This window comes from Acaromyces ingoldii (assembly GCF_003144295.1).
Source record: "Acaromyces ingoldii strain MCA 4198 unplaced genomic scaffold FA10scaffold_6, whole genome shotgun sequence".
NCBI lineage: Eukaryota > Fungi > Basidiomycota > Exobasidiomycetes > Exobasidiales > Cryptobasidiaceae > Acaromyces > Acaromyces ingoldii.
The window spans coordinates 130,781-158,150 of record NW_020290252.1 but is presented as its reverse complement, the minus strand read 5'-3'; the positions used below and the strand labels follow the sequence as shown (position 1 = coordinate 158,150).

General features: G+C 57.9%; 11 protein-coding genes across 11 annotated transcripts; 7 read left to right on the top strand and 4 right to left on the bottom strand.

The window, feature by feature from the left end:
- Positions 1 to 472: 472 nt before the first annotated feature.
- Positions 473 to 1,148, bottom strand: FA10DRAFT_255243 (hypothetical protein; the record flags this gene model as incomplete). The annotated part of the gene is made up of 3 exons (XM_025519760.1): positions 884 to 1,148; positions 623 to 823; positions 473 to 554 (listed from the first exon to the last, which is right to left on the bottom strand). Coding segments are annotated over exons 1-3 (519 nt in total), but the record flags the coding sequence as incomplete, so codon positions are not given.
- A 512-nt stretch (positions 1,149 to 1,660) lies between these two features.
- FA10DRAFT_262169 (hypothetical protein) lies at positions 1,661 to 5,211 on the top strand (the record flags this gene model as incomplete). Its single annotated transcript, XM_025520102.1, has 3 exons — positions 1,661 to 2,956; positions 3,425 to 3,579; positions 3,867 to 5,211. 3 exons carry the CDS (start codon positions 1,661 to 1,663, stop codon positions 5,209 to 5,211), a joined length of 2,796 nt encoding a protein of 931 aa, XP_025374885.1.
- Positions 5,212 to 6,136: 925 nt separating this feature from the next.
- On the top strand, positions 6,137 to 7,447 carry FA10DRAFT_262168 (hypothetical protein; the record flags this gene model as incomplete). Its single annotated transcript, XM_025520101.1, has 1 exon — positions 6,137 to 7,447. One exon carries the CDS (start codon positions 6,137 to 6,139, stop codon positions 7,445 to 7,447), a length of 1,311 nt encoding a protein of 436 aa, XP_025374884.1.
- Positions 7,448 to 8,331: 884 nt separating this feature from the next.
- Positions 8,332 to 9,663, top strand: FA10DRAFT_262167 (hypothetical protein; the record flags this gene model as incomplete). Its single annotated transcript, XM_025520100.1, has 1 exon — positions 8,332 to 9,663. One exon carries the CDS (start codon positions 8,332 to 8,334, stop codon positions 9,661 to 9,663), a length of 1,332 nt encoding a protein of 443 aa, XP_025374883.1.
- An 817-nt stretch (positions 9,664 to 10,480) lies between these two features.
- Positions 10,481 to 12,412, top strand: FA10DRAFT_262166 (hypothetical protein; the record flags this gene model as incomplete). The annotated part of the gene is made up of 2 exons (XM_025520099.1): positions 10,481 to 11,750; positions 12,273 to 12,412. 2 exons carry the CDS (start codon positions 10,481 to 10,483, stop codon positions 12,410 to 12,412), a joined length of 1,410 nt encoding a protein of 469 aa, XP_025374882.1.
- A 445-nt stretch (positions 12,413 to 12,857) lies between these two features.
- Positions 12,858 to 14,273, top strand: FA10DRAFT_288408 (hypothetical protein; the record flags this gene model as incomplete). The annotated part of the gene is made up of 1 exon (XM_025524205.1): positions 12,858 to 14,273. One exon carries the CDS (start codon positions 12,858 to 12,860, stop codon positions 14,271 to 14,273), a length of 1,416 nt encoding a protein of 471 aa, XP_025374881.1.
- A 127-nt stretch (positions 14,274 to 14,400) lies between these two features.
- Positions 14,401 to 15,657, bottom strand: FA10DRAFT_288407 (hypothetical protein; the record flags this gene model as incomplete). The annotated part of the gene is made up of 2 exons (XM_025524204.1): positions 14,401 to 15,274; positions 15,344 to 15,657. The coding sequence occupies 2 exons, from the start codon at positions 15,655 to 15,657 to the stop codon at positions 14,401 to 14,403; spliced, it is 1,188 nt and encodes a 395-aa protein (XP_025374880.1).
- Positions 15,658 to 16,079: 422 nt separating this feature from the next.
- FA10DRAFT_269004 (hypothetical protein) lies at positions 16,080 to 17,331 on the bottom strand. The gene has a single exon (XM_025522567.1). The coding sequence runs from the start codon at positions 17,293 to 17,295 to the stop codon at positions 16,165 to 16,167; it is 1,131 nt and encodes a 376-aa protein (XP_025374879.1). The 5' UTR covers positions 17,296 to 17,331; the 3' UTR covers positions 16,080 to 16,164.
- Positions 17,332 to 18,416: 1,085 nt separating this feature from the next.
- Positions 18,417 to 19,727, top strand: FA10DRAFT_269003 (Formyltransferase). The gene is made up of 2 exons (XM_025522566.1): positions 18,417 to 18,620; positions 18,672 to 19,727. Exons 1-2 carry the CDS (start codon positions 18,455 to 18,457, stop codon positions 19,703 to 19,705), a joined length of 1,200 nt encoding a protein of 399 aa, XP_025374878.1. The 5' UTR covers positions 18,417 to 18,454; the 3' UTR covers positions 19,706 to 19,727.
- On the bottom strand, positions 19,648 to 23,088 carry FA10DRAFT_303795 (pseudouridine synthase). Its single transcript, XM_025525286.1, has 2 exons — positions 22,599 to 23,088; positions 19,648 to 22,531 (listed from the first exon to the last, which is right to left on the bottom strand). The coding sequence occupies exons 1-2, from the start codon at positions 22,913 to 22,915 to the stop codon at positions 19,834 to 19,836; spliced, it is 3,015 nt and encodes a 1,004-aa protein (XP_025374877.1). The 5' UTR covers positions 22,916 to 23,088; the 3' UTR covers positions 19,648 to 19,833.
- A 1,523-nt stretch (positions 23,089 to 24,611) lies between these two features.
- FA10DRAFT_269002 (hypothetical protein) lies at positions 24,612 to 27,182 on the top strand. Its single transcript, XM_025522565.1, has 2 exons — positions 24,612 to 25,408; positions 25,751 to 27,182. Exons 1-2 carry the CDS (start codon positions 24,674 to 24,676, stop codon positions 27,029 to 27,031), a joined length of 2,016 nt encoding a protein of 671 aa, XP_025374876.1. The 5' UTR covers positions 24,612 to 24,673; the 3' UTR covers positions 27,032 to 27,182.
- The last annotated feature ends 188 nt before the right edge of the window (positions 27,183 to 27,370 follow it).

The following is a 27,370-nucleotide window of genomic DNA, read 5'->3' as shown; positions in this document are numbered from 1 at the left end:
CGGAGATGATGCAGAGAAGGAGCGAGGCGCCTCTCTGAATAAGCCCGAATTGCATAGCTGCGCCGTGCCTGTCTGCTTCACCGTCACGCTGCAGCACGTCTAGCGCCTCGAACCACACGTCGAGGCGTCCTGCACACGAGAGCCTCACTGCTCGATCCATCCACACAGTCCAGCAGTCAGCAGCGACTTTTACTGAGGAGCATATGGATCGGACTCCCGACACCTGGGCATGCTCCATGACCATGACAGTCAGCTGGCGGATCCTGGGCGCGAGAGCCGGCTCGGGGTCGCTTGTGCATGCCAGCGTTCGATCAAACAGCGTCTTGAGGGTATGAATCTTGCCCTCTCCCTCGTCAATGGGCTCCTCGTCCGGATGGCGCATGGTAAAGAGGGCGGTCTGGCTGGCATACTTTGCGTCTTCTTCCTCCAGACTTCCGCTCTTGTGCTCTCGTTGCTGCTTCCAGGTACAGATGCCTATGCCGCCCACTTCGACATCGTATCCCTCCCTCGCAGCCAGCGCATCGCACCACGCACTGAATTCGCTCGGCGTGAACCTGCGGGGCATCGCCGTAAGCGCTTATGGCAAATATTACAATACATGTCCGGGACTGTCACAACGCACTCGAAGCGATGGTCATCGTGGCGGAACCAGCGGTCAGTCCTACCCGTGACATCCTTGTAAAAGCCCTGTCGTGTATCGGCACCGGGGAAATTGCAGTTGAATGCGTAGTTGGGCGTCGTCACGAGCAGCTTATTGGGACGGTATCTACCCAGGACGACGCGACCGAACGCCTCCAGTGTTGCTTCGTCGAGGTGCTCGATGCTGAAAAGAGGGGCATCAGAGTGTGCACATTGGATAGGATGAGTCTGGAGCGAGCCTCACACCTCGGCTGCCACGATGGCGTCGAGGCCTCGCAGTCTGCTGTCGAACTGCGCGAGACTTCCCTGGAGGATGCGCACGCGCATCGCCCTGAAGCGCGGCTCCTCCTCTGGCCCCTGTTGCTCGAGCAGCCTAATGGGCCACCTGAGCACTGCTTCGTCGAGATCCAGCGCGATGATGTCTGCAGGCGCCACCTGCGACGGCCCGGTATATGCGCCCGACGAATCAGGGAATCGCATACGGAGGATGTCGTTCAGCCAGTCGGGGCTTGGCACGAATGGGGCAGGAGGCACAGTGGCAATGCATAGCGTCAGAGGCGCCTCTGCGCAGCCTATCTCAAGGATCTGGAGGGAAGTTTTGCAGTCAGCATCATCGACTCGCCTGATCTCGATGCTGCTGCTACTGCTGCTCACAGAATTGGCCTGGATCGAACTCAGGACCGAGAGGAGCCACTCCTGTCGCTGGAGCGACAGCGGAGAATTGAAAAGGGCCATGGCTGTCTTTGTGTGCTCTTCTGTTGTTGTTGCTTCCCTTCTCGTCGACGCCGTTGTTGACGCCCCGGTCTATGAAAAAAATGACTTACTGAGACTCGGATGAGCCGCGTAAACAGCCGTGTCGCCGTCCCGCGCGGGCTCAGGGGCGCCGACGACCGCTACTCTGTCTTCTGATGGCGGCGTGCCTCGTGAGGCGTGGCAGCAAGACGGTTGAGTACAAAAAGGGCGAGATTTGATCTAGAAAGCAAGCGAGAAGCCTTTTACCCCCCATCTATCCATTCATTCGATGCGTCTCTTCTATCTGCTGCTCATTCTTCTTGCCTTGCTTGGTGTCCAGGCTGCGAAGTCTCGAAACAAAGCCGGGAGCAAAGCTGGAAGCAAAGGCGGCAGCAAAGGCGGGGGCAAAGCTGGGAACTTCAACAGAGAGCTGATCAACTTTAACCAGGCCAGTCTGGGGAATCTGGCGGCGCTCGACATGATGGTCTTTGCATCGACTCGGTACAATCGTGCACATGTCGCCTTCAAAGGCGTCCACGATGTTGAAGGTGCGGCCGGTAATTTTTACGCCTGGCACGAGAGCTTTGGCCGCAAGAAAGGGTTCGAACCCATGTTGAAAATCAGTACGTATGGCCACCGCAATAACGGTCGTCCATCCAGCGAATGGTACGAGAAGAGCTTTGTTGGGAAAGCACAATCGCCGCAATTGCCTCGCCTCGATAGCATGAAGGTGGACACTGGCGTTCTTTATGATGTTTATCAGACCGCGCCCATTAGTCTGGACGACCACAGAGCCCTCAGTAACCATATATTTACGTATCATGGCAGCGTCGGCTTTGTATACGTGCAAAGCAACTACATCCAACCTGGGATTGATGACCCTGCAAAAGTGGACAAGTATCTCAAGTCGCTCGAGAGCATCTACGAACCCAGCACTATAATCGTCGTGATGGACCCTAGCTCGTTTGAAGATCGCGAGACTTTCGTCCCGTTTAGTTCCCTTGACGGCAAACTGCCAGCCGCTCAGCTTGAAGCAGCTACAGACGATCCGTTTGTCGCCGCCACGCTGCTTCAGGTCGACAAGATTGTCAACAGAGATTACAAGGAGCTCAGATTCCTGCCCCAACGCTATCTCAATCGAATGAAAACGGATGACAAGAAAGACAGTGTTGACTCTGTACTCGGAGTGGTCCAGGAGGGTCTGAAAGGCTACGACACAGAAGTGCACGAGCACATCCAAGCCTGGATAATCCGAGCTGAGGAGATTTTAAGCACTTCAAAAGAAGACGACCAGGAGCAGATCAAGCACAAGCAGCTGTTGCAGCGCCTGGAACAGGTCAAGCTCAAATTCGATCGGGATCCGATCCCTGAAGGCGAGGTGGAGTTTGCGGATCCACTTTTCGCGGCTGCACTCCTGTCCGACCAATTTGAGCAGCAGTCTTGGTCGTACGAAGGCCCGTCTTCCTCCAGTGGTGGCGACAGCAGCCTCCACGGCATTCGCGGCAAGCAGGAAGCTACCTCCTCTGGTGACGACAGCAGCCACCACGGCAATCGCGGCAAGCAGGAAGCTGCCCCCTCGTCAATGGTCAAAACCTTTTCCCACCTCCCTAGGGACGAGCTCCTCGCTATGGCACTGGAATACTTCTCGAAGCAGTCTTAATTTACCGCCTCCTCCGTCCCGAGCGGGGAAGAGGGAGAATGCTGGCGGTTTTTACTTCTCCTTTCAAAATTCAGCTGATTCGCCCGTGCTTCATTAGTGCAAACGTTGTGGTGTCGAGACTTGATAAGAATGACTGATACAGTGTACTGTACAGTACGGCGCACGCGTGAAATACGTCTCAGAGTCATAGAGTGAGAGAAAGGGAGAGAAAGGGGTATTGTTGTCAATGCTGCTGCTGCTGTCGTTGGTGTTGACCTTGTTCTGGTTATCTTGTTGACTTCGTCGTTGTCTGTTAGGGTCCGAGGCATCCAACGCCTCGTAGCCCTGTCTAATCGTCTCTCTCCCTGTTTTTTTTTTCTCGCGCCTGTTTATCACACGTACGCTGTTTACCAGACTCTGTTGTTCAGCCCTCTTCGCCGAACGTCCAGCAGTTCACCAGACGTCCGCGAGCACGCAAAACACCAGCGCGCTCTCAAGCAGTTCCTCAAGCGGATATCCAGGAAAACGCAGGCGTCGCAGTGCACCCTACATGAGCAACTCTTCCACATGTATTTTCTCTTCTCTTCGTCGCAGAGTACCGACTAGTAGCCCCTCTAATTTCTCCAGCTGCCAGCTCACTCACATATTCGACCTCGTCTAGCCTTTCTTTAGTTTCGATGCGTCACTGACGCCCCTTGTTGTGGCCACCAGCCTGTTGCAGGGCGTCGCGTCAAGCGACTTGCTGTCAGGAGTAACAATCTTTCGAAGCCGTCGGTCAAAGCTCGGTGTCAGAGTACCGAACGACAGGCTAGAAGCTGACATTTGCAAGTTGAGACTGGCACTGCACACGAGGGAGAGAACTACATAAGAAAGAGGAAGAGAGCTGGTTTAGTCGATCGAGTCAACCCTCATCCAAGATGCTTCTCAAGTTTCTCTTCGCCTTTGTGCCCCTGTTCTGTGCGCAGGTCGTCAGCCAGCCGCACCCTGACCTTCCCACGAGGCATCTCATCAACTTCAACAAAGTTAGTCTTGGCAATTTGGCCGCTCTCGACATCATGATGAGGCAGCCGGGTAAGTATGCTCACGCTCACGTCGTCTTTAACGGCGTCAAGGACTCCCATCGTGCTGCCGGTCACTTTGAGAATTGGAACAACAAGTTTCGGCGTGATCGTTCATTATTCACGACGTACGGCGGCCGTGACCCTCCTGAAGAGGGTGAATGGTACGAATCTGAATTCTTGGGCCAAGCTCGAGCCCCTGATTTTGAGGGCCTTGAGAGATTTCAGATAAACGAAGGCATCGTCAACGACATACATCAGGTGGCGCCCACAAGACCGGAACAGCATAAAGCTCTGTGGGAGACAATTTGCAAGGGAAAGGGAAAAATTGGCTCCGTTTACGTGCAGCAAGACCACAATTCGCAGATAGAGGGTAATCGTGTCCAAGCGGAGGAATTACCAAAGCTGCTCAACGACATTTACCGGGAAACAGAGGAAGGCGTCATCTTCACGAGCTATCAGTCGCTCGATACAGGCGAGACCTATGTTCCGCGTGAGCTTCTTAAGGACAGATTCCCATCTGCTCACCTCGACTTTGCGCAAAAGGATCCATTCATTGCCAACACGCTCTTCGAGGTCAAAAGAATCTTGGAAAAAGACCTCGTTCTCCCCCTCTTAATTCCGCCATATTTTTTCAATCGACTTTCGGCGAAAGCAAGGCTTGACATGTTTTGCGATCTTGTCCAAGATGCCGTGGCAGGTTTTCAAAAGGGTCTTCGGCACCACCTTTCATCCTGGGTTCAGAACGCCAAAGAGAAAGGGACGCTCCTCATAGTGGAGAGCACGGATGAGGAGAAACGTCTTCGCGTCACAACACAAGTCAACCGCCTAAATAAGATCATGTCCAAGCTCAAGGGGGAACCAACCATGAGTTATGAGGTAGAATTTGCCGATGCCTTGTTCACCACTGCCCTTTTGTCGGACGGGTACAAACGCCGACCTGTTTGGTACGAAAATGATGACGCCAGTTCATCTAGACACAGCAGCAGCACAAAATCCCAAAGATCTAAGCAGAAGCCTGCCTATCCAACGAAGATCGTGAGCACTTATCGTCACCTCCCTCATGAAGTACTCCTCGAGACGGCCCTCAAATACTTTCCCAAGAAGGTGCGCTCAAAGCCTTCATCTTCACGTTTGCATTAAGCGTCTAATAAGACGAGAAGCAGAAAGGCATGGGTCCTGTCTGCGTCCCATTGGTTCTCTATAGCTCCTAGTTTGGCCTTCTCTACATTTCTTCTTGATCATCTCTGTGCGCGAAATAGCTCAACGTCCAAAATGTCCATACCTGAACCCTGCCAAAAGATAAAGAGTACTGATGAAAAGAATGTCTTTTCTGACTCCGAGAGTATCGCTTCTGCTGCTGCTGCTCCTGTCGCTGCTGTTGATCTTGTTCTGTTTATTCTTGTTGACTTCGTTGTTGTCTGTCAGGGTCTGAGGCGTCCAACGCCCCGTGGCCCTGTTTGATAAGCGCTCTCCCTGTTTTCGCGCGCCTGTTTATCGCACGCACGCTGTTTACCAGACTTTGTTATTCGAACCTATTTGCCGGACGTCCAGCGGTATACTAGACGTCCGCGAGCACGCAATACAGCCTGCTGCACAACGCCGCAGTCTTCAGCGCGCTCTCAAGCAGGTTCTCAAGCGAATTTACTGAGATGACGCAGGTGTCGCTCTGCGACGCCTGCCCTACTTCAGCAGCTCTTTTACCTGTACTTTCCCTCTTCTTTTCGTTGTCGCAGAATAGCTCCTGATAATCCTTGTTCGCTCAACTGCCAGCTCACTCACATTGTCACCCTCGTCTAGCCCTTCTTTCGTGTCGATGGCGTCACTGGCGTGCAGCCCCTTGTTGTGGTCATCACCTTATTACAGGGCGTCGCGTCAAGCGACTTGCTGTCAGGAGTAACAATTTTTATTTACGAAGCTGTCGGTCTGAGCTCGGTGCCAGAGTACTGAAGGGTAGGCTGAAAGTTGACAGTTGCAAGTTGAAATTGGCACCGCACACGAGGGGAAAAAATACATAAGAAAGGAAGGAGGGCTGTCTCAGAGGTTCGAGCCAATCCTCACCCACAAAATGCTTCTCAAACTTCTCTTCGCCTTTGTGCCCCTGTTCTGTGCGCAGGTCGTCAGTCAGCCGCACGGTAATGCTCCCGAGAGGCATCTGATCAACTTCAACAAGGTCAATATTGGGAACCTGGCCGCTCTCGACATCATGATGAAGCAGACAAACAAGTATGCTCGCGCTCACGTCGTCTTCAATGGCGTCAACGACGTTCGTGGCGCTGCCGGTCACTTCTATCATTTCTTCAATGAGCTTGGACATAAATCTTTACCCTTCACGACGTACGGCGGCCGTGACCCTCCTGAAGACGGTGAATGGTACGAATCTGGGTTTCTGGGCGCTGCTCGAGACTTTGATTGCAAAGGTCTCGAGGAGATACAGATCAAGGAAGGCGTCGTCTACGACATACATCAGGTGGCGCCCACAAGACCGGAACAGCATCAAGCTCTAAGGGACAAGATTTATGCGGGAGGGGGAAGAGTTGGCTCCGTTTACGTGCAGAAAGGTCACGACTCGCAAATTGAGGGTGACTATGTCCAAGCGGAAAACTTACCAGAGTTGCTCAACGGGATCTATGGGGATTCAGAGGATGGTGTCGTGTTCATGAGCAATAAGTCGCTCGATATCCCCGAGATCTCTGTTCCGTACAAGCTCCTCAAAGGCAGACTCCCACCTGCTCACCTCACACTTGCGACAAAGGATCCGTTTGTCGCCAATACGCTCGTCAAGGTCAGTGCGATCCTAAAAGAAAATCCCCTCCATCCCAACTTCATTCCCACCGATCGACATCGCCAACTTTTACGCGACCGAGAGGACAAAAACTTTATTTTGATCCGCAACTGGGTGTCAAATGCTGTGAGAGGCCTCGACGAGCCGTTTTGCGAACACCTCATAGATTGGGTCAAAGACGCCCAAGAGAAAGGCTCGCGCATCATAAAGGGAACCTCGGATGATCAGAAACGTCTTCGCATCGAAAAACAAGTGGATCGCTTGGATGAGGTCCTGCTAAAGCTCACCACAAAGCGACCAAACACGGATCTTGAGGTAGAATTTGCCGATGCCTTGTTCACCACAGCTCGTTTGTCCGACAAGTACGAGCTCGTAGATGCTCCCCACCGAGTCGATGAAGCCAGCACATCTTCCCACAGTGGCGGCCACAGCAGCAGCACCAATCCCGAACGCTCCAAGCAGGAGGCCAGCTCTCCTTCGAAGGCCGTGAGGACTTATCTCGACCTCCCTCGAGACGAGCTCATCAGCATGGCCCTCACATACTTTCCCGAGAAGGATGACCTACAGCCTCCTCCGCCTCCGCATTTGAACTGAGCGAGCGTCTAACAAGATAAGAAGCAGAGTGGCATTGGTTCTGTCTTCGTCGCACCTTCTCTTACCAGCTCTTAGCTCAGCCTTCTCCATGTTTCTCCTTGATTATCTCTCGAAGTATTTCAACACCCAAGATGTTCATGTCTAGAAATTGTCTAAAGACGAAAAGGGGGCCAATGTATTGAATGTCTTTTCTGACTCCGAAAGTATTGTGGCTGCTGCTGCTGCTGCTGTTGTTGTTGTTGTTGTTGTTGTTGTTGACGCCACCTTTGTGCGCTGTTGTCGCCGCCTTTGTGCGCTGTTGTCGCCGCCTTTGTGCGCTGTTGTCGCCGGCGTACTCGCCTTTTCGAGTCGCTGACGCCCTTTTTCCTACCTCTGTGTTGCTGTCATTGGCGGCTTCGCCTTTGTGCTTTGCAGAATCAGTCGCCAGTGCGCCTGTCGGTCGTCAGTGCCTCACAGGACTACAACGAGTCGAACCGCGTGCGGTGGAGAGTGAGGGGCGCGAGATTGACGCCACCCCTGGCGCCTTCGCCTTTGTGCATTGTTTATAACATACACCTCTGAGTAATACTAGCGCCGTCGCTATCGCGTCTGTCTGTTCTTGCTTCACGTCAAGAACGGGGCACGTTAGACAGGAAGAGAAGGCGTCAGAAAAGTCGAGGCACGGAGCGAGTATTACTCGAGCGCGACGCTGTCGGTTCCACTTCGGTCGTGTCTCAATGGGGCAAGAAAAAGCAAGGGGTGTTGACAAGCTGCCGCCTACGAGCTATCGGATGAAGCCCCACAGGAGGGTAGGTGGTCGCTGGCACAAGACAATGGGCTATAAAGATGGGCCGATAGATCGGACAGAGAGCAGAGACCCTATCCCCCCTTCATCCCCTCCTAAGATGCTACCCCTTCACTTTCTCACCGCTTGTCTTTTCTTTCTTGTGGCGCAGGTCGCCGGCGATGAACGTCATCTGATCTTTATTAACAAGGTCAGCATCGGTAATCTGGCTGCGCTGGAAATTCTGATGCGCAGGGGCGGCTACACTCATGCTCACATCATTCTGAATGGTATTCGCCACTTCAACAAGGCAGTCGGCCATTTCGATCACTGGATTGACGCATTTGGCCGGCAGAGGTCGCCTGATACCTCGCCAGCCTTCACTACGTACAAAGGTCGCTCTCTACCTGATGATCACCCGGGCGAATGGTACGAAAGCTCCTTTCTAGGAACACCCCGAGAGCCAGGCAAGAAAAGCCTCTATGAGATGAAGTTCCTTCGAGGTGTTATCTACGATATTCACCAGGTGGTCTCCACAAGCCCGAGAGACCACCAATGGATATATGATCAGATCATTGCAAAGGATGCCTATATTGGTCGTGTCTTCGTACAGCATGGCCCCAACACGCAGATCTACGACAATCTCGGGCTTTCGCGCAGCTTTCACATCGAACTTGAAAGGATCTACCGCACCGCCAGGCGCATTCTTATCGTTTGCACAAACTCGATCGAACCGGCCGAAATTTCCGTCTCGCTGAGCGAACTCAACTATAGGCTACCTTATGAGCACCTCTACAAGGCATCAAAGGATCCTTTTGCAGCCAACACATTGATTCGTGTCAACAATGTGCTCAATGGCGAGAAGGCAGAATTAGAGTTTCTGCCGGAAAATTTACGTAAGGTGGAGCGAGATGAGAACACATCCTTTGTTGAGGCGGTCCGCAGACTTGTCCGTGAAGGTCTGAATGGCCGCGATGTGAACTTGAAGGCGAGTCTCAATAGCTGGGTCCCCGAAGCAAGGAAGACGGTTAAGAACGAAATGAAGAAATCACAGGATGATTATCAGCGCGCGTATCTTGGAACGCTCTTGCAACGTTTGGATGCGATCGTGCTCAAGCTCAAAAACGGGCAACCAAGGGAAGGCGAGGTTGCATTTGCCGATCCCATGTTAACCGTTGTTCTCTTCTCGAACAAGTACAAACCGCAGCCATTTCCGCGCCAAGAACAGGGCGAAGCTTCATCCTCTTCCTCTAGCGGTTGCCGCGGAAGCAGAGTCTGCAACGCAGAATTAGGGCAAAAGCAAAAAGTTGCTGGCACTGAGGCCATGACCTATAAAAATCTCCCCAGGCAAGAGCTGCTCGATGAAGTTCTTAAACACTTTCCCGAGAATGACAAACTGGGATCTTATACATGGGCATTTCCGGGAGATCATACGTCGCCATATCCTAATTGAGAGGAGCCAAGAAAGAATAAACCCTAAAAGCGTTGGTTCAACCCAGCGGCGTCTTTTGCGACTCAATTCTCCAGTCGTTTAAATCATCTACAGACTCGTATATCTCCTGTTTATTGCTTGCCGCCTTTGTGTGCTGTTGTCGCCTTTGTGTGCTGTCGTCGCCTTTGTGTGCTGTTGAGGCCGGCGTATTCGCCTCTCTTCTTTGCTGAATCCCTTTTTTCCACCAATGTGCTGTTGACACCGGCGATTTCGCCTTTGTGCGTGGCAGGAGCAGTCGCCAGCCACGTCTGTCTGTCGTCGGTGCCTGTCAGTCAGGAACCCAACGAGTCAGACCTACTGTGATTGAGACCGAGCCGGCGATGGTGACGCCGCAACCGGCGCTTTCGCCTATGTGCATTGTTGTTATCATGCACCTCTGCGTGTTGCTGACGCCATCTTTGTCGCGTCTGTACGTTCTCGCTGCCCGTCAGGAACGGAGCACGTAAGACAAGGAACAGAGCTTGTAAGACAGGAGCGGATGGCGTCAGACAACCCGAGGCACGAAGCATGTAAGGCAGGAACGGAGGGCGTCAGACCATCCGAGATACGAAGCGAGTTTTACGCGAGCGCGAGGCTGTCGGTCACACTTCGGTCATGTCTCATTGGAGAGACACGTAAGGGTTGATGACTAGCTGGCGCCTGCGAGCTTATCGTATGAGGCCCCACAGGAGGAGGGAGGGTGGTCGCTGGCACAAGTTCATGGGCTATAAAAAGAGGCCAAAAAATGGGACAGAGAGAAGAGACCCTATCCCCTCCTCCTCCTTCATTCCCTCCTAAGATGCTACCCCTTCACCTTCTCACCGCTTGTCTTTTCTTTGTTGTGGCGCAGGTCGCTGGCAACAATGAACGTCATCTGATCACTTTCAACAAGATCAACCTCGGTAATCTGGCTGCGCTGAAAATTTTGATGCACAGGGGCGGCTACACTCATGCTCACATCATTCTGAATGGTATTCGCCACGTCAACAAGGCAGTCGGCCATTTCGATAACTGGAATGACGCATTTGGCCACCAGAGGTCGCCTGATTCCTCAACAGCCTTCACGACATACGGCGGTCGTCCTCTTCCTGAGGAGTACGCGGGCGAATGGTACGAAAGTTCCTTTCTAGGAACACCCCGAGAGCCAGACAAGAAAAGCCTCGATGATCTGGAGCCTAAGAAAGATATTATTTACGATATACACCAGGTGGTATCCACAGATATGAGCGACCACGAAACGTTGAACGACCGCATACTTCAAAGGGGCGGCAAGATTGGCCGCGTGTTTGTACAGCACGGCCGCAACACACAGATTCCCGGCAGACATGCTCTTTCAAAGAGCGTTCCCCTCAGGCTCGGAAAGATTTACACCACCGCCGAGAGAATCGTTGCCATCGGCACAACCTCGATCACACCGGCCGAAATCTCCGTCTCGCTGAGCAAACTCAACTTTAGGCTGCCTTCCGAGCATATCCGAGTGGCATCAAAAGATCCTTTTGCAGCCAATACGCTGATTCGTGTTAACAAGATGCTCAATCGCGACGACGAAAACCCAGCATTGGAGTTTCTGCCAGAAGACTTACGCGAGGTGACGCCAGATAGATCCGGATCCATCGTTGAGCCGGTCCGGAAGCTTGTCCGATCAGGCCTGAATCGCAGCAACATGGATGTGTACGGAAGTCTCGAAATTTGGGTCTCGCAAGCAATCGAGAAAATCAAGGAGCAAATGATCGATGCAAGTGAAGATGAGCGCGCGCAACTTGATACGTATTTGCACCGTCTGAATGGGATCCAACTCAAGCTCGAATACAGTTCACCAAAAGAAGGCGAGGCTGAATTTGCTGATGCCATGTTCACCGTCGTTCTCTTCACGGACGAGTACAAATCTCAGCCATTTGTGCCCATAGGACAAGGTGAGGCGTCGTCTTCCTCTCGCCGCGGCCGCGGAGTCGATCACGCAAGAGCCGGGGAAGTCGCTGGCGACAGCAAGGTCAGGACCTATGAAAATCTCCCCAGGGAAAAGCTCCTCAATGATGCATTCAGAGACTTGCCCAAGAAGACCGAACTGGGTTCTTGTTTGTCGTCTTCCTCGTCGTCTTGAGTATACAGGCAAGATAGCTACCCAAAGAGCGCTGGTTCAACCCAGCGTCGTCATTTGCGACTCCTTTCTCCGATCTTCTCAGTTAATTACAGATTCGTATCCCTCTTCTTCTTACTTGCGATGGTGCCCTGACCTGACAAAGTGACAAGTACCGAATACGAGAGAGAGCCCTCATGTGAAAGTGTGAGCAGTGACACTCGCCCCAAGAGAGAAAGAGAGAGGGGAGGGAGAAAACGAAAGTCATCTATCACATCGGTCGAAACCAGCGGCCCTGGTGCGGGGAGCACAATTTGGTGTCGAATTTTCCGGGTGTATTCGCCCTCACCACCAGCCACATTGTCATTTGCGCGAGAAGGAAGCAAACTGTCAGGGTCCTGGGGCGTCGTGGGAGCCCCGGGGCCGTGTGTGCTTCCTCTTTTCGTCGTCATTGTTTATTTACCTCGCTCGTGTTTGTTTCCCTCGCCTTTGTTTACTAGGCCCTGCTCTCCAGAATTATTCGCCGTAGCGGACGTCCGCAAGCACGCCATTGCCTGCTGCGCAACGCAGCAGGAACGGGGCGTCCACGCACGACTGCAGAAGGCGTTCAAGCGCGCCCTCAAGCACGCCCTACAGGACGAATTGCAGAGATAAGCCAGGCGTCGCAGGGCGACGCCTGCCCTACAGAACAGGCCCTCTTTCATGTACTTTCCCTTTTCTCCTTGTTGCAGAATACATTCTGTGAGCCCCTAGTCCGTCCAGGTGACAGTTCCCTCACTCTTGTCGCGTCTGTATGTCCTCGCTGCCCGTCAGGAAAGGAACTTGTAAGACAGGAAGGGAGGGCGTCAGACAACCCGAGGCACAGAGCGAGTGTTACTCGAGCGCGAGGCTGTCGGTCACACTTCGGTCGTGTCTCAATGGGGCAAAAAAAAGCAAGGGGTGTTGACGAGCTGGCGCCCGCGAGCCTATGATATGAAGCCCCCCAGAAGGGAACATAGGACGGAGGACGTTTGCTGGCACAAGACAACAGGCTATAAAAGGAGGCCAAAGAAGGGACAGAGCGCAGGAATCCCTATCCCTTCTTCATTCCATCCACAAGATGCTATCCCTTCATCTTCTCACCGCTTGTCTTTTCTTTGTTGTGGCGCAGGTCGCCGGCAACAATGAACGTCATCTGATTACTTTCAACAAGATCGACCTCGGTAATCTGGCTGCGCTGGAAATTTTGATGCATAGGGGCGGCTACACTCATGTTCACATCATTTTGAGCGGTATTTACCACGTTGATGCTGCCGTCGGGCATTTCCATCACTGGAATCAAGCCGTTGGCAAGCAAAGGTCGCCTAAGACCGAACCAGCGGTCATCACGTACGGTGGCCGCCCTCTTGATCCGGGTGACCTGGGCGAATGGTACGAAAACTCCTTCCTCGGAATAGCCCAACGGCCAAACAAGGCCAGCCTCAATGAGATGAAGTTCGTCGCAGGTGCTACCTACGACATTCACCAGGTGGTGCCCACAAGCCTGAAAGACCACCAATGGTTGAATGATCAAATCCTTGAACTTGATGGCATTATCAATCGCGTCTTCATACAGCATGGCCGCGACACGGAGATTTTCGGCAATGTTGGGCTCCCGCTTCACAATGAACTCGAAAAAATTTACAAGCACGCCAGGAACATCGTTGTCATTGGCACGAAGTCGCTCTCGCCAGCCGAAACTTCCGTCGCGCTGGACAAGCTCGACTTTAGGCTGCCTAATCAGCACCTCGACAGGGCGTCAAAGGATGCGTCAAAGGATCCTTTCGTGGCCAACACATTGCTTCGTGTCAGCAAGCTGCTCCATGGCATATACGCAGAATTAATGTTTCTGCCCAAAGATTTGCAGGAAAATTTACGTAAATTCGAGCCAAACGAGAACGTGCGCCTTGTCGATCTGGTCCGCGACATTGTCCGTGAAGGTCTGAATGGTCACAATAAGAAGGTGAAAGAGAAGCTCGAAGAATGGGTCCCGGGAGCAAAAGACATGCTTAAAAAAAAACTAAACATCTCACTGGAGGTGCACCAGCGCAAGTATTTAAAAATGCTCTCGAATCGTTTGGATGGAATTGCGCTCAAGCTCGGGCACAAGAAACCAAAGGAAGACGAGGTTGAATTTGCCGAACCCATGTTCGCTGCTGCTCTCTTCTCGGAAAAGTACGAACCGCAGCCTTTTGTGCCCGAAGAAGAGAGCGAAGCTTCAGCCTCTTCCTCTAGCGGTGGCCACGGAAGTAGAGCCGATCACGGAGAACCCAGGCAAGAAATTGCCGTCCCAATCAAGGCCGTGGTCTATGAAGATCTCCCCAGGAAAGAGCTGCTCAAGGAGGCTCTAACCTACTTTACTCAAGAGAAATACTTCGGATCCTATAAGACGCTTCGTCTTGAGGAGGCCCAAAGTGCCCCGAAACCCGTTGGTTCAATCGAGCAACGTCGTCATAAACATTCATCTTCAGCTTCGGGTGTCTCTTTCTATCGCTAGCGATAGTTCCGTGACCCGATATGAGTGGCAGATACCGAAAAGAAAAGTGACCCCCAATGTGAAGCCTGTACAGTACAGTGATACACTCTAAGAGAGAGAAAGGAAAAGGAAGGGGTAAGAAGATCTTTCACACCGGTCGAAGCCAACGGCCTTGTTGAGGGGAGGAAAGCTTGGTGCCGGATTTCCGTGCGTACTCGACGTCACCAGCAGCCACATCGTCATTTGCGCGAGAAGGAAGGGTGACCATGACTTCCATTACGCTCTCGTCCTGGCCAGCAGGAGCGCCCACCATGCCCGCGCGCGTGAGGACGGTGCCGAGGATCGAGTCTTGCATCACGGGCGATGCGGAGGCTGGCTCCTTGCGCTGTTGGGCTCCTGAGGAGGCAGAAGAGGGCTGCTCGTGCGAGGTCGATGCGTCGGCTGCATCGTGTGTCGGCAGCGGAGAGCGGATGGTGGACCAGGACGTAGCGAGGATGGAAAAGATGAGGGAGAGAATCATGTTGAGGTCCTCGGCCCACATGGCGGCGCGCAGCAGTGCCAGCTGCTCCTCTTTGGCGCCAAGGGCGACGAGGATGATGATCTGGCATAAAACGGGCGGCAAAAATGTCATGGTCGTCGACTCAATAAAGAAGCGCAGCTGGCGTTTGGGCTCCCTGCGCGTGACAGCGCGCGCAAAGGCGTGGGCGCGGTGGAAGAGGAGCGACGAAGCAAAGGCGCACGTCGCCAGCTGGATCGGAGCATTGACAAGCATGATAAAGGGCTGAAAGCTCGCATCGAGCTGCCAAAAGGCCAGGCCCCTGCGAGTGGGCGCGACGTAGTAGACCATGCCCTGCCAGACGATGCAGGCTGCGGCGACGAGGCGGGCAAAGCACAGCGTGGCAAAGATGCCGAGCACCACCGTCCGCTTCCAGCCGTACCACGGTGGAAAGAGGATGGCAAGCTTGAACGCCAGCGTCGAGTCTGCGACAAGGGGCGTGAAGATGGAGAAGAAGTCGTAGGCGCTGCAACAGGGGCAAAAGTCAGGCTGGTTATGAAATCGTCTTTATGGAGAGGAAAGGAGAGGTCCTCACACGGACAGCTGCGCGACTTCTACACCGACACCGCCGCCGAGGCGGTCTTCGATCTTGACTCCACTGTAGCGCATGCGAATAAGCGAATTCGTCACGACGCACACGATCGAGAGGCAGTTGACGAGGAAGAGGGCGATGTGTCGGCGCTGCGCGCGGGTCGAGAGGAGCAAAAAGGCGACGCCGATGCTCAGACTCAGGCCGAGCTCGGTGCCGGCCAGGCAGCTCTCGCGATAGTTGCTCTGCAGATACGGCACGGCATCTGTGCGGTCGCGCCTCTCGATGCTCATTGCACGGTCGACCTCTACCTCTTTCATTTTGGGCCACTATGAGGGCGAGTCGGTGGTAGTGCGGCACGTAGGAGGGAACTTCATTATAAGACGAAGACGGAGCGTGGGGAGGCACCCCCCCCGTCGCCCTTTTCCCTCCTTCCGATCCTTTCGATATCAGCTGGCGTCTTCAGGCCGCGTTTGCCTCGTCTGCTGCGCAGCCTCATCACTGCTGGCAGCCAAAAAAAATGCAGAAAGAGGGTCACAGTCCGAGGCGGAGAGCGGCGCACAGTTAGCCGGCGAGCTAGCCATTCTTCTCCGACAGGCACGGGCATCTCCTTCGCGCATGAGCCCTTTCTCAGGCTCAAAGATTCCGCGATACCCATTTCGTCACCAGCGTCCCCCGCCTTGGCCCCCCACGCCAGCAGCTCATCAAAAAATACGGCTGTTGAAAAGCAGAAAAGCGAATTGTCCGAATTGCAGAGGCATGGGGAGTAATAGCAAAAAGATTTCCGAGACTAATGCCTACATTGTGTGAGAAGAAATGGTCGGAGCTCACTTGAGCTGGCCACGAACGGCGCCGTTGGTGTACTTGACCGTGTGCGTGTCGGCAAAGAACGCCGATGGGTTGGCCTCGAGCTTCTTGAGGCTGAAGCCGCTTGCCGAGCCCGTGTCGATGCCCGTCGTGGCGTCGTTGAGGCCAGTGGTGAAGGGGCCCTTGACGCAGGCCTTGCTCCGCCGAAGCTCCTTGTTGCCGTTCTTGAGCTTGTGGATGATGTGCTGGACGGACCACTTGGACACCTTGGCTGGGTTCTTGAATGCGATCCTGGGGGGGCCCGCCTTGCCCACGGCGGCCTCGTGGGTGTGCGTGGCCGTCTTTGCCGGGCTCGAGTAGGCGCCCGTGACGCCCGAGGTGACAATGTCGTAGCAGAGAATGTCCTCGTTGGAGTTGATCTTGAGCTCGTAGCTGGCCTTTGCGCCAGGCTCGCCGGGGGTCGCCACTCCAGCGTTGCTGATGACCTGGTCCGGCGTGGCCGTGGTGCGCACGACCGAGGTAAAGTGGCGCGGCGCCTTGACGGTGCGCTCCGACGCCAGCAGCTGGCCACGGACGGCGCCGGCCGTGAACTTGGCTGTGTGCGTGTCGGCAAAGAAGGCGCTAGGGTCCGCCTCGATCTGCTTCAGGGTGAAGCCGCTGGCCGAGCCCGTGTCCGTCTCGGTGCCGGCGACCTTGATGCCCGTGACAAAGGGCGCCTTGGCGCAGCCCGACGACTTGCGCACCTCCTGGCCAGCAGCATTCTTCTCGACAAACTCTGGGTTGGGGAATGCGATCCTGGGCGGGCCAGCCTTGCCCTTGGGGGCTTGGTGGATGTGCGTGGCCGTGCGCGCCGGCGAGCTGTACTCGCCCGTGACGCCGACAAGGGTAATATCCCAGCAGATGACGTCCTTGTCCGAGTTGACTTCAAGCGCGTACTGGCCAAAGGCGCCCGCCTCGCCGGCGACGGGGTTGCTCTGCGCATCGACGACGGTCGTGTTGACGGCGCGCGTGTGGAAGGCAGAGGTGAAGTACGACGGGCGGCCGCAGTAGTTGAGCTTGTTGCTGCGCACGGAGAGAAGCTCTTCCGAGTCGACGGCAGGCGCCGCAGAGGCAGCGCCGGCGAGGAGGGCAAGGGCGATGGCAGTCTTCATCTGAGTGTGAGATGTAGAAGAAGGTGAGGATTTGGTTGATGTTCTCCTTTCGACAACGAGAAAAGGGCCACTACTTATACCTCTGCTTTTTCTCAGCTCCAAACGGTCGCATCATCATGACGACGCGGAAATACTGCCGCCAAGCAGCCTTCGGGCGGAAGTCAACCGCCGAGCGAAGAAGAAGAAGTGAAAAGCCACCTTGTCATCGTGCTCAACCCTCTAGAGCTTCTGGTTGGTCATCCAAAAACATACGATTCCGTCTACAATTGCGAGCCAGACGAAGGGAACAGTCACCCGGAGATGAGAAAGAGAGAAGAGAGAAGGGCTTAGACGGCGTTTGCTCGCCGCCAAGGCGTAAGGTGTGCCTTCAAGATCATCTCTAAGACCGCCAAGCAGCAGGGCGCCAAGGGAAAAGAGCAAAGGGGTAGAGGGACGCTCAAACAGGAGCCCACGGATCACCGACGTATGCAGGGAAAGGGACCCCACATGCCTGATTGTCAGAGTCAGGGCCGCACCCGATCAGTTCCTCGACGGCCCCCAGTGCAGGGGATAAAGGATCTACATGACACACGTTGCAGAGGGTTCTTGATCTGACGGTGGCTTGGCTATTTTTGGCTTGGCAGATTAGTCTAATTCGAACGCGTCCTGTCTGGCTGCCTCTTTTTTCGTGGCGGAGGAAAACGTCCGAATTTCATCTTGTGGACCAAAGAAGCTTGGCAGCTCGTTCCCTTTTCCCCACTCAGTCTGCTGCTCAACCGCATCCGCATCAAGGATGCAGACTTCCGTTTGGTGGTCAGCGCTGACGTAGTTGTTGTCCGCGTGCTCTTGCGGAGATCAAGAGCACGCACGCACAGTCGCGGCAGGTGCCGGTGGCTGTGTGCATCAATGAGAAACGTGGTGCTCGCTCGAGGTAAAGCTGTGGTTCCGTCAACAGGCTCTGCTCTCTCTATACATCTTCTCTTCTCGCACAACTTCCCTTCTCGCATGACTGTATGAATTAGACATGCCCACAAAGCACGTCGAGCAATGAGAAGACGATGGCTGCCTGCTTCGCGTGGGAAGCGCCTTTGCAGAGTGGAGGACGGGAAAATTTAGACTAAAAGCTTGGCCTTTTTCTTCTCGTTCTAAGCAAGCCACGACCAACGATGATGGAGGAGCGATGATGCTTCGAGTCTCTCCTCTGCTCTTTCGGACCGGCCAGCGGCGGCGTCTGTCCAGCCAGGCCTCTGTCGTCGGCGGGGGCGGCAAGGGCAAGTATGACATTGTCTTTTGCGGCACGGATCGGTTTGCCTGTGCGGTCCTCTCTGGGCTCCTCGGTCGGCCAGGTATGTCCCTTGCCTCTTTCTCCTTAGCACTCGCTAATCCTCAAGCTCTAGACCTCTGCCGATCAATCAAGGTGCTCACGCCGTCCGATGCGCCCAACACGTGGGCGTCGCGCAAGCGCATCGCCGAGGTGCCGCTGCGGCGTCTGGCCGAGGACAGCGGCCTGGCGCACAACGCCCTGCCGCGCGACGTGCCCATGTCCGAATGGGAGCCACCGCCGGGCCTGTTCCCCCCTGCTCCTGCTGTCCCCGCTTCACCAGGCACCAACAGCAACGTCCTGCTGACGGCCTCGTTTGGGCACGTCATCCCGCCCGCGATCCTGGGTTTGTATGCGCCTGGCGCGCGCCTCAACGTCCACCCGTCGCTGCTTCCACAGCTGCGCGGCGCCGCACCGGTGCAGTGGGCCATCGCGCGGCGCCTCGCACGCACAGGCGTCAGCATCCAGGGCCTCGAGGCCGCCATCGACACGGGCCGCGTCTTTGCGCGCCACGCCCTCGACGTGGGTCTGGACGAGGAAGTGGACGTGGACCTGGCTCGCGTGGACAGCAGGAAAGCGCCGACGTACGAGACGCTCCTCGACCGGCTCGAGCCGATCGCTGTCAGGCTGCTCCTCGACGTGCTCTCAAACCTCGAGGCACGCGCGTCGGCCGCCACGCCCCAGTCGGAGCTGGGCCCCGCGAGCCGGGCACCCAAGGTGCGGCGCGAGCATGCAGAGGTGCGCTGGGACCGCTGGACGGCGCACGACATCGAGGCGCGCCACCGTGCCTTTTCCTATCTTTTCCCACTCTCGGCGACGCTGGAACCCGGCAGAAGTGGTGCGGCACGCGATGTCCGTGTCCTGCTCCGGTCTGTCCACGTCGGCACGGCAGAAACAGGCGCAGAAGCAGGCGCTGCGCCGCCCCTCGCTCCGGGCCAGGCACGCCTCTCGCGCAGCGGCGGCCACCTCGAGGTGGGCTGTGCTGACGACACGCACCTCTGCGTCTCCCAGCTGCAGACGGCCGGCAAGCGCGCAATGGACGCAACACACTGGATCGTCGGCTACCGCGACCGGGCCGATGCTCGGACGGGCCTCTTGACATTCACATGATCGGTGTGCTTTTCTCTGTAATACATGATTGCTCTTCTTCTGCTAGACTCCTTCTGCCTGTCTACTTCTGCCTTGCCATCCCTCTGCTGATCCACTTGTGCCTGTGCCTGCTCTCTCATGCCCCCCTCCTACTCAGCGTTAGCCATCTCTGCATCCTGGCTAGCCTGCTTCGCCTCGCTGGATGCGGTGTCGCCTTCAGCCTTGGCAGGCCCCCAGCTGCGCATCGCCTTTCCCTTGCCCGCCTGCACCTCATTTACAGCCTGCCGTGCCCTCCAGCTGAGCGCCGCGCCCTCTTGGTTTCTTCCACCACCTCCGAAGCCGCCACGGGTACCACCGCGACTGCCGCTGCCACGAAAGGCGCGGTCCTCGCCGCGCTCGGTGAGGTCCTTTTGCACCTGCACGCTCGTGTCCTGCTTGAGCACCTCGCGCAGCGCCATCGTCGCATATGCCGCCGTGCCGAGCGTGAAGCGGAGCTGGAGCGCGATGAAGCTGTCTTTCTTTTCGTCGTCGTCATCGTCTTTGCTGCCCTCGTCGGACGCCTTCTTTTCCTGGCCGAACGGCTCGGCGAGGGGCTGCTCGATGCCGAGGATCTTCTCCTCGTCCGTCTGCGCCAGCGCGACCTCGGTGTCGGTGTAGCGCAGCAGGCGGTACTCGATGTTGCGCGGGAGATGGAGGAGCTTGCGGTAGGCGCCTTTGAGCTGCAGCTCGGGCACGTTGGAGTGGCCGACCATCGCGGGCACGAGGCCGTCTTCAGCAAGCATCGACGCATACATCTGGCCGAGCCACGAGTCGGCGGGGAACGTGACGTCGTAGCCGGGTAAGGGCATGACGACGTCGTGGATCGTGTACTGGTCTGCGTCGGCCTGCGTCGCCAGCAGCTTGACCTTGGGCAGCGCTGGCGGCGGCGGCTTGGCCCGCGGCTTGCTGTCCACGGCGTGTTTCCCATCCTCGCCGTCTCCTCCCTGCTGCTCTTCTGCTGGACCCTCGTCGTCGTCGTTATCATCCTCTCCCTCTGCATCGTCGTCGCCTCCCTGCTCGCCCCCTTCTTCTCCCACGAGGACGACATCGCCCACGACGGGCGCAGCGACCCCAAAGCGCCGCACGCGCTCCGTCACGATGCGGTTCCAGATGTAGGACTGGTATGCATGCACATACATGGTGCGGAGGTTGCGTGGGATGGTGCTGAAGATGGCGCGCCAGTCGGCCCTGGCGTCGTCGGGCCCCGTGACGGCGTCGGTCTTCATGCGCTGGAGGATGCAGCGCTCGGGCACGTTGCCGAGCGGCATCATGTCGAGTGCCTTTGCGATGCGGCCGGCCTGGTAGTGCTCGCGGGCTTCCGTCATGTATGGCGTGTCGCCGGGGCGAGGGGACATGATGCGCGCGACGGCGAGGCGGAAGTCGGACTGGAGGAGCGAGATGCCGACGGTGTGCGTCGAGACCGACGAGGTGCCGAAGCGCTGCATGCCAAAGTAGTTGATGAACCCCTTGGTCTTGAGCACGTCAATCGCGCGGGCGACGTCGGCCTCGCGCTCGACCTTGACGTTGCGGAGCGTGATGAGGAATTCGTTGCCCTCGTGCTGGCCCAGGTGCAGCGACTCGGGCTGGTAGGAGAGGTGGCCGATGCGCAGGCCGCGGTCACCGCGCGTGGTGATGGCCTCGAGCAGGCCACGTTCGCGCTGCTGTCCGAATCGATTGCCGCCACGGCCACCTCGTCCACCACCACCACCGCCGCCTCGTCCACCGCCACCATCAGACGCAGACTTGCCCACGCCGTTGATGAGCTTCCAGACGTCGTCGACGGTGCGCCGGCCACGGCGGAGTGCGACGCGCTGCACCGTCGTCGCGCGCTTGTCCTTTGTGCCGGCGATGCTGAGCTCCTTGACCATCTTTCCCTGGCTCTGACCCGGTCCCCTGCCGAGTCCCAAGGCGCGCGCGAGGATGTTGAGCGCATCCTGGCTGTCCCGGTTCGTCTTTTGGAGCAGAAAGTGGATGTAGGGCGGCGGCTCGGGCTTGGCCTCGCCCGGTGCGCCGCGGCGCGTGTCGAACCGGCGCTGGTCTCGTGCGCCAGACGAAGAAGAGGACGAGGACCAGCGTATGCGGATGATGCTCTGCACCTGCGGCTTGCCGTTTGCGCGCTCGTCGTCGTCGTCGGCAGCAGCACCTTCTGGCTTGCTCTTGACCTCGCTCGGCGCAAGGGCAAGCTCCGTTGTGTCGGACATCAGCCGGTTCTCAAACACGCGGCGGATGAGCTGGTGCGCCTCGGAGCGCACCTCCTTGACGAGGATGGGCTTTGTGGTCACCACGCGCGGGTCTCGCGCAGCAGCACCGGCGCGCCCGCCCCTTCCGCCACCACGGCCACCTCGGCCACCTCGGCCACCGCGGCCACCGCGACCGCCTCGCCCACCACGGTCGTCGCTGTCCCTCGCGTCCTGCTCTGGCTTCGTTTCGTCCTCTTTTGCCTCTGCCTCCCCCACCTCGTCCTTCTTGTACCCGTCGGGCCCCTCGAGCCAGAGCTTCTTGAGCTGCTCGACGGCCTCGGCGCCGATCCACTCGACAAGCTTTACCTCGTCGTCGGGCGCGACATCCCAGCTAAAGACGCGCTCCCGCTCCCGCTGCGCCGCCGCCTCCCGCTCTGCCCGCGCTGCCGCCTCGCGCTGCCGGCGCTGCTGCACGAGGTCGCCCGTCGTGTCGGCCGCCTCGGCCTGGAGCGCCTCGATGTGCTCGCGCAGCCCGGCGCCGCCATCGGCAGCGGCGGGCGGCAGCAGCGACGTGATGTGGCACACGCTCCCGCCGGGCGCCACCTCGTTGACGTGGAAGTCGGAGAACCTTGTGTCAGTCCACTCTCACGATCAGCTTTGCAACAAGTGATGTACAGAAAGGAGACCGGACACACCTCTGCTTGATGACGCCGCCCTTGATCGGGACCAGCGTCTCGTCGACGTAGGCGAGGATGCCCACGTCGGCTTCGGACGCCGTCTGCATCTTTCTTGGTTCTGCTTGTGCCTGTTGCTGTTTCTTCGTTTCCTCTCCTGCTCCTGCCTCTGCTTCGGCTCCTGTCTCTGCTTGTGCTTCCGTCTCTGCTTCTGCTCCCGTCTCTGCTCCTGGAGGCGGCGGCGAGAGGCGAGGCCGCTTGTTCGAGCTCGGCCCGTCCTCTGCAGCAGGCGACGGCGCGTCGTGGACGGGCGCCGCAGCGGCCTCCTGGTCCGTCATCTATCTCTCTGCCAGCCAAACGTATTTCTACTCCTTGCTTCCGTCCTCGTCAACTGCGACACTACTCTACTACTCCGTCCCTTGAATAATCCCTTCCAGGCGCGCGCGAAGAAATCGATGCCTTGCCCCCTCCATCCAAAAAAAAGAGCGAAGAAGAACCAAAAAAATAAAACTTGGTCCGTGTGCAGTCAATCACGTGTCACTGGGGTCACAACAGATCCCCTCTCTCATTCCATTTATCGGTCATTGATGGACCGACAGAAAACGCACGCTTGCTGAGGCCATCGTGGGAAAGATAAAACTGCCGGACACTACCGGAGAGCAGGAAGGAGTGGTAGAGCGATCCCGAGGCCACCCGGGTGCGTATTGCCTATCTATCTCGCGCACCCCGGATCACGCGCGCGTGAGTCCGTGTGCATGATCTCTTTTGCAAAGTGGAGCACAAAGCAGAAGCGCGCAATTTGTCACGCGCAGGCCCCAGCCTGGCCGGCCAAGTTCGAATCGAATCGAGAAATAGGGCCACAAGAAAAAAACAGGGTTGGGAAATAGAAATTATCCTGTAATGCACCCTATGACCCAGGGCGTGTATGTGTTGCATTCGCTTTCGGCGTGCGCGCGTCGGCAATCTTGTGGACCGAGCACATTCAGCGAGGACAGGAGGTGCTGTAGTACTGTGGAAGGCAGATTTGAGATACCGCTGTCTCCCTCTCCGCTCCTCCTTCCCACCACGTACTCTCTCTCTCTTCCCCACTAGCTCCCTCTTCTGAGTCGGACACACACAGAGACGTCCGCGCAAAGAGGCCAGCACATCCCGCGAATAGAAGCCCGCCGTCGTCGAGGGGACAGTCGCGCCGGGGTTCAGCCGGATCCGGACCGGGTTCCAGTCGCCAGCCTAGCCTGTCAGGCGCGCCGCTCAGTCTGCCATCTCCAGGCCACGCCAACCCGGCTCAGACGGCAGGCTCAGACCCAGAAGCGGGCTCAGACGGCAGGCTCAGGCGCAGGAGGCGCAGGCTCAGGCTCAGATTTTAGATTGCGCTCAGACGGGCAGGCATTAGCCCAGCGCCCTCCACGCCTATTCAGACCAGCTGGCCCGCCGGTGGCAGGACTCGTATCGAATCGATCCAACTCAGGCCACTTGACCATCGAGGTTAGCGGAGCGCAGGGCAAGCCAAGGCAGGTGGACAGGCGAGGCAGGCCAAGGAAGCAAAGCAGCTCGACACGCCGTTGTAGCGATGGCACAGAGATAGGCTGCGCTCCATCTCTTGCTCTCTCTCCCTCTCGCCCTCTGCTGGCGAGTCGGCTCCCTGCACGCAATCCACCCCTAGAGACGGCCCAGACACCACGCCACGCCACGCCACGCCTAGACGCCAAGCCATGTCGCTCGCGGCCAAGTCGAGACTGCCCGGCGGCGGCTGGCTGTCGATGGCGCCGACGACGGGCGACGAGCCTGTGGCTGGCCCAGCCTCCTCCTACGCTGCTTCTTTCCAGCAACAGCAACAACACTCGAACAGCAGCAGCCGGCGAGGAAGCAACGACACAGTCATGAGCGGCAGCGGCGGGTACAACCATGCGCGGCCGAGGCCAGCCGAGTCGGCCGCACCGCAGCGCCTGCTGCCGCGCACCAATGCCCGCTTCAGGGTCGGCGACTCGTCGCAGCTGGCCACGCCTGCGTCGCCCGCGCCCTCGAGCCCGCGCTCGAACCGGTCCTCGGCCCAGGAGTCGCCGCCGCCATTCGATGTGAGGGCGAGCTTTGCGCCGATGCCGCGCTACGGCAAGCCAGCGCCGCCGGCCATGGCGCCCAGTGTTGCACCATCATCAGGGCCAAGCAAGCAGGTGCTCGTCGAGGGGGACAGTGTGGCCGAGAGAGAAGCAACAGCGACGAGTATCAAGAAACAGGAGCAGAATGTGAAGCAGGAGAAGGAGGAGGCCAGCGACGACGACGACGACGACGACGACGGCCAGGGCATCCACTACGCAGGCATCCAGTGGAAGGGCAAGACGGCGCATGCAGTCGAGCAGGAGATGGAGGCCCTCGGCGACCGCACGGTGATGAGCTATGCGCCCGACGCAGTCTACCTCGCCAGCCGGCTCGAGGGCCTCAAGCGCAACCTCGATGTCGGCGGCGAGCGCATGAAGCGGTGGGCGTGGGAGGACTACGAGGACGAGTCGGACGATGCCGACGACGCCGACGACGAGCGCGAGGAGTCGGCGACGACGCGGCCTGCGACGCCGCCCAGCCCCATGATGGTCCTCACCCCCGACGACGGCCAGACGACGACGACGCTCCTCGATCCCACCGTCGACGCCGTGGACGCGGTCAGCGGTGGCACAGACGCGCGCGCCGCGCTACCCGCCGTGACGGTGACGGAGCAGGCCATCGACCCCGACGCAAAGGCAGCGGCACTCGACTCGCGCGTCGAGATTCGCACCCTGCGCAGGCCCGACCTCGAGCAGGTCCGCGAGCTGCACTGCTACCACGGCGACGGCGACAAGGTGAGTGCCTCCTTGCCGTGCTGGGCTTGGTCTGGTCTTGTTTGTTGGTGCTGTATGCGTGGCTTCTGCTGTTGCTGCTGCTGTGTCAAGTACGAGGCGATGGGAGGATGCCACTGTCTTCTGCCTGCGTCTCGCCCAGTCACGGACACCCTGCTTCTCCCACAGAATCCAGTCCAAGACGAGTTCCTTGGTTGTGGCCTCCTGCACACCGCCCTTGCGACACCCTGCAATACGCCCCTGGCTCGTTGACTCCCGTTCCTGGCTTTGTTCCCTTCGCTTTCCATCTCCATCATCACACTAAACTTCGTCTCTCTCTCTCTTTCTCTCCGCGCCCGCTTCCAGGTCGACACGGAGTCCTACACGACGTCTGCCGGCTTCCTTCTCCGGCTCCTTGTCGACGAGCACCACGTCTGCCTCGTCGCCGTGGCCAAGCCGCTGCCGGAGCCAGGGCATATGCCGACGGCCTTTTCGCCTGGATGCCCACCGCCCTCGCTGGACATGCCCCCAGCCAAGTCGCCCTTTCTCGTCGCTGCCGGGCCCACGATGCTCGACCACCGCGGCGAGGCCGGGCCCAGGGCGATGCTCCTCCCCTACGGCAATGCGACGACGAGGGACAACCACGTGCCCGAGGCGACGGCGCCGCGCTCCTTTGGCGCCGGACCCAACTCGTCGTCGTCCAACAGCATCGACGATGAGGCCGTCCTGAGCGATGACGACGACGACGATGACGACGACGACGATGAGGACAGTCTCTTCGAGTCCAAGAGGCGCCAGGCCCTTCTGCACGCGGCTGGCCGAAAATCGCCCCGGGAGGCCTTTGGCAAGCGCATGCTCGTCGTCCACGGCGCAGACCGTGCCGATGTCGAGGGAGACCCCGAGGTTGAGCCGACGACAGACACGGAGATGACATCGCCGCCGCGCGAGTCGGAGATCCAGGCGATGCACGAGGCCGCCAGCAAGAGTCAGCATGGCAAGAGCCTCCGCCGGCCGAGTGGCGGCAGGTCGAGCCGGTCGGCCGCCTTCTTCAAGAGCGTCCTCGCCGGCCCCACCCACGACGTCGCCCCTCCCAGGGCCGTCAGGGTCATGGCGGCACCCCCACCCAACGGCCTGCCCAGGGACACCGAGGCGATCCTCGGTGTTGCCTCGGCCAGGATCAAGGTCGTGGCGCGGTCGCACGACGACGACATCTTTTCGACGGGTGCAGGGAGCGCGTGGCCGGGCATCGAGTCGTCGACTCACGAGCAGTCCAAGGTGACGCGCGAGGCACACATCATCACGCTCTCGGTCAACCCCATGGAGCGCGGCCAAGGCTTGGGCGCCCGGCTGCTCGACCACCTCCTCGAGGAATGCAAGCGACGCACGGCCGGCCCTCGTAAGACGGGCACTGGCGCCGACGATGGCCGACGCCAGCACGACGACGCGCCCATGCGCACCTTTCTCGAGGTGCACCCGTCCAACGAGTCGGCGCTGGGCTTGTACGAGTCGCGCGGCTTCCACCGCATCCAGGGCAGAAAGGGCGTCGTCAAGGGCTTCTACCGCGGCGACGCCAGAATACCGGCCAGCGTAAGGCTCCAGGTCGGCGGCGCCGATGCCATCCGGCTCGAGCGCCTCGATCGGCCGTGATTGTCTTTGTCGTCCCCTAGCATATACCCCGGGCTCCCTTGCTCAACACGCACACCTTCTTCCACTCACACACACACGCACACACTGTCCCGCTGTTTCACTTCATGTAGCTATCACCATCAGATTCACCGTTAATAATACTTATTCAGAGCCAATCCGTGCGTGTGAGCAAGCAAGCGACACTTTAGACGGTGGACTTAGACGCGTCGGCCGAATCGGGGGCACGGCTCTCGCTTTGGCCAACGTCGGAGTCTTCTGAGACGCCTGCGCGCGCGCTCTCTCTGCCCGAAAAATTAAAATCGCTACTTTCTCTCCCTCTCTAAAGCAAGACCGCCGTCG

Excerpts from the sequence above, each read along its gene's own strand:
- FA10DRAFT_269002 (XM_025522565.1), top strand. The coding sequence starts at position 24,674 with ATGCCGCGCTACGGCAAGCCAGCGCCGCCGGCCATGGCGCCCAGTGTT. Across the intron at positions 25,409-25,750 it reads ACCACGGCGACGGCGACAAG|GTCGACACGGAGTCCTACAC; the intron begins GTGAGTGCCTCC and ends GCCCGCTTCCAG.
- FA10DRAFT_269003 (XM_025522566.1), top strand. The coding sequence starts at position 18,455 with ATGATGCTTCGAGTCTCTCCTCTGCTCTTTCGGACCGGCCAGCGGCGG. Across the intron at positions 18,621-18,671 it reads TGGGCTCCTCGGTCGGCCAG|ACCTCTGCCGATCAATCAAG; the intron begins GTATGTCCCTTG and ends CTCAAGCTCTAG.
- FA10DRAFT_303795 (XM_025525286.1), bottom strand. The coding sequence starts at position 22,915 with ATGACGGACCAGGAGGCCGCTGCGGCGCCCGTCCACGACGCGCCGTCG. Across the intron at positions 22,532-22,598 it reads GGCGGCGTCATCAAGCAGAG|GTTCTCCGACTTCCACGTCA; the intron begins GTGTGTCCGGTC and ends GACTGACACAAG.
- FA10DRAFT_269004 (XM_025522567.1), bottom strand. The coding sequence starts at position 17,295 with ATGAAGACTGCCATCGCCCTTGCCCTCCTCGCCGGCGCTGCCTCTGCG.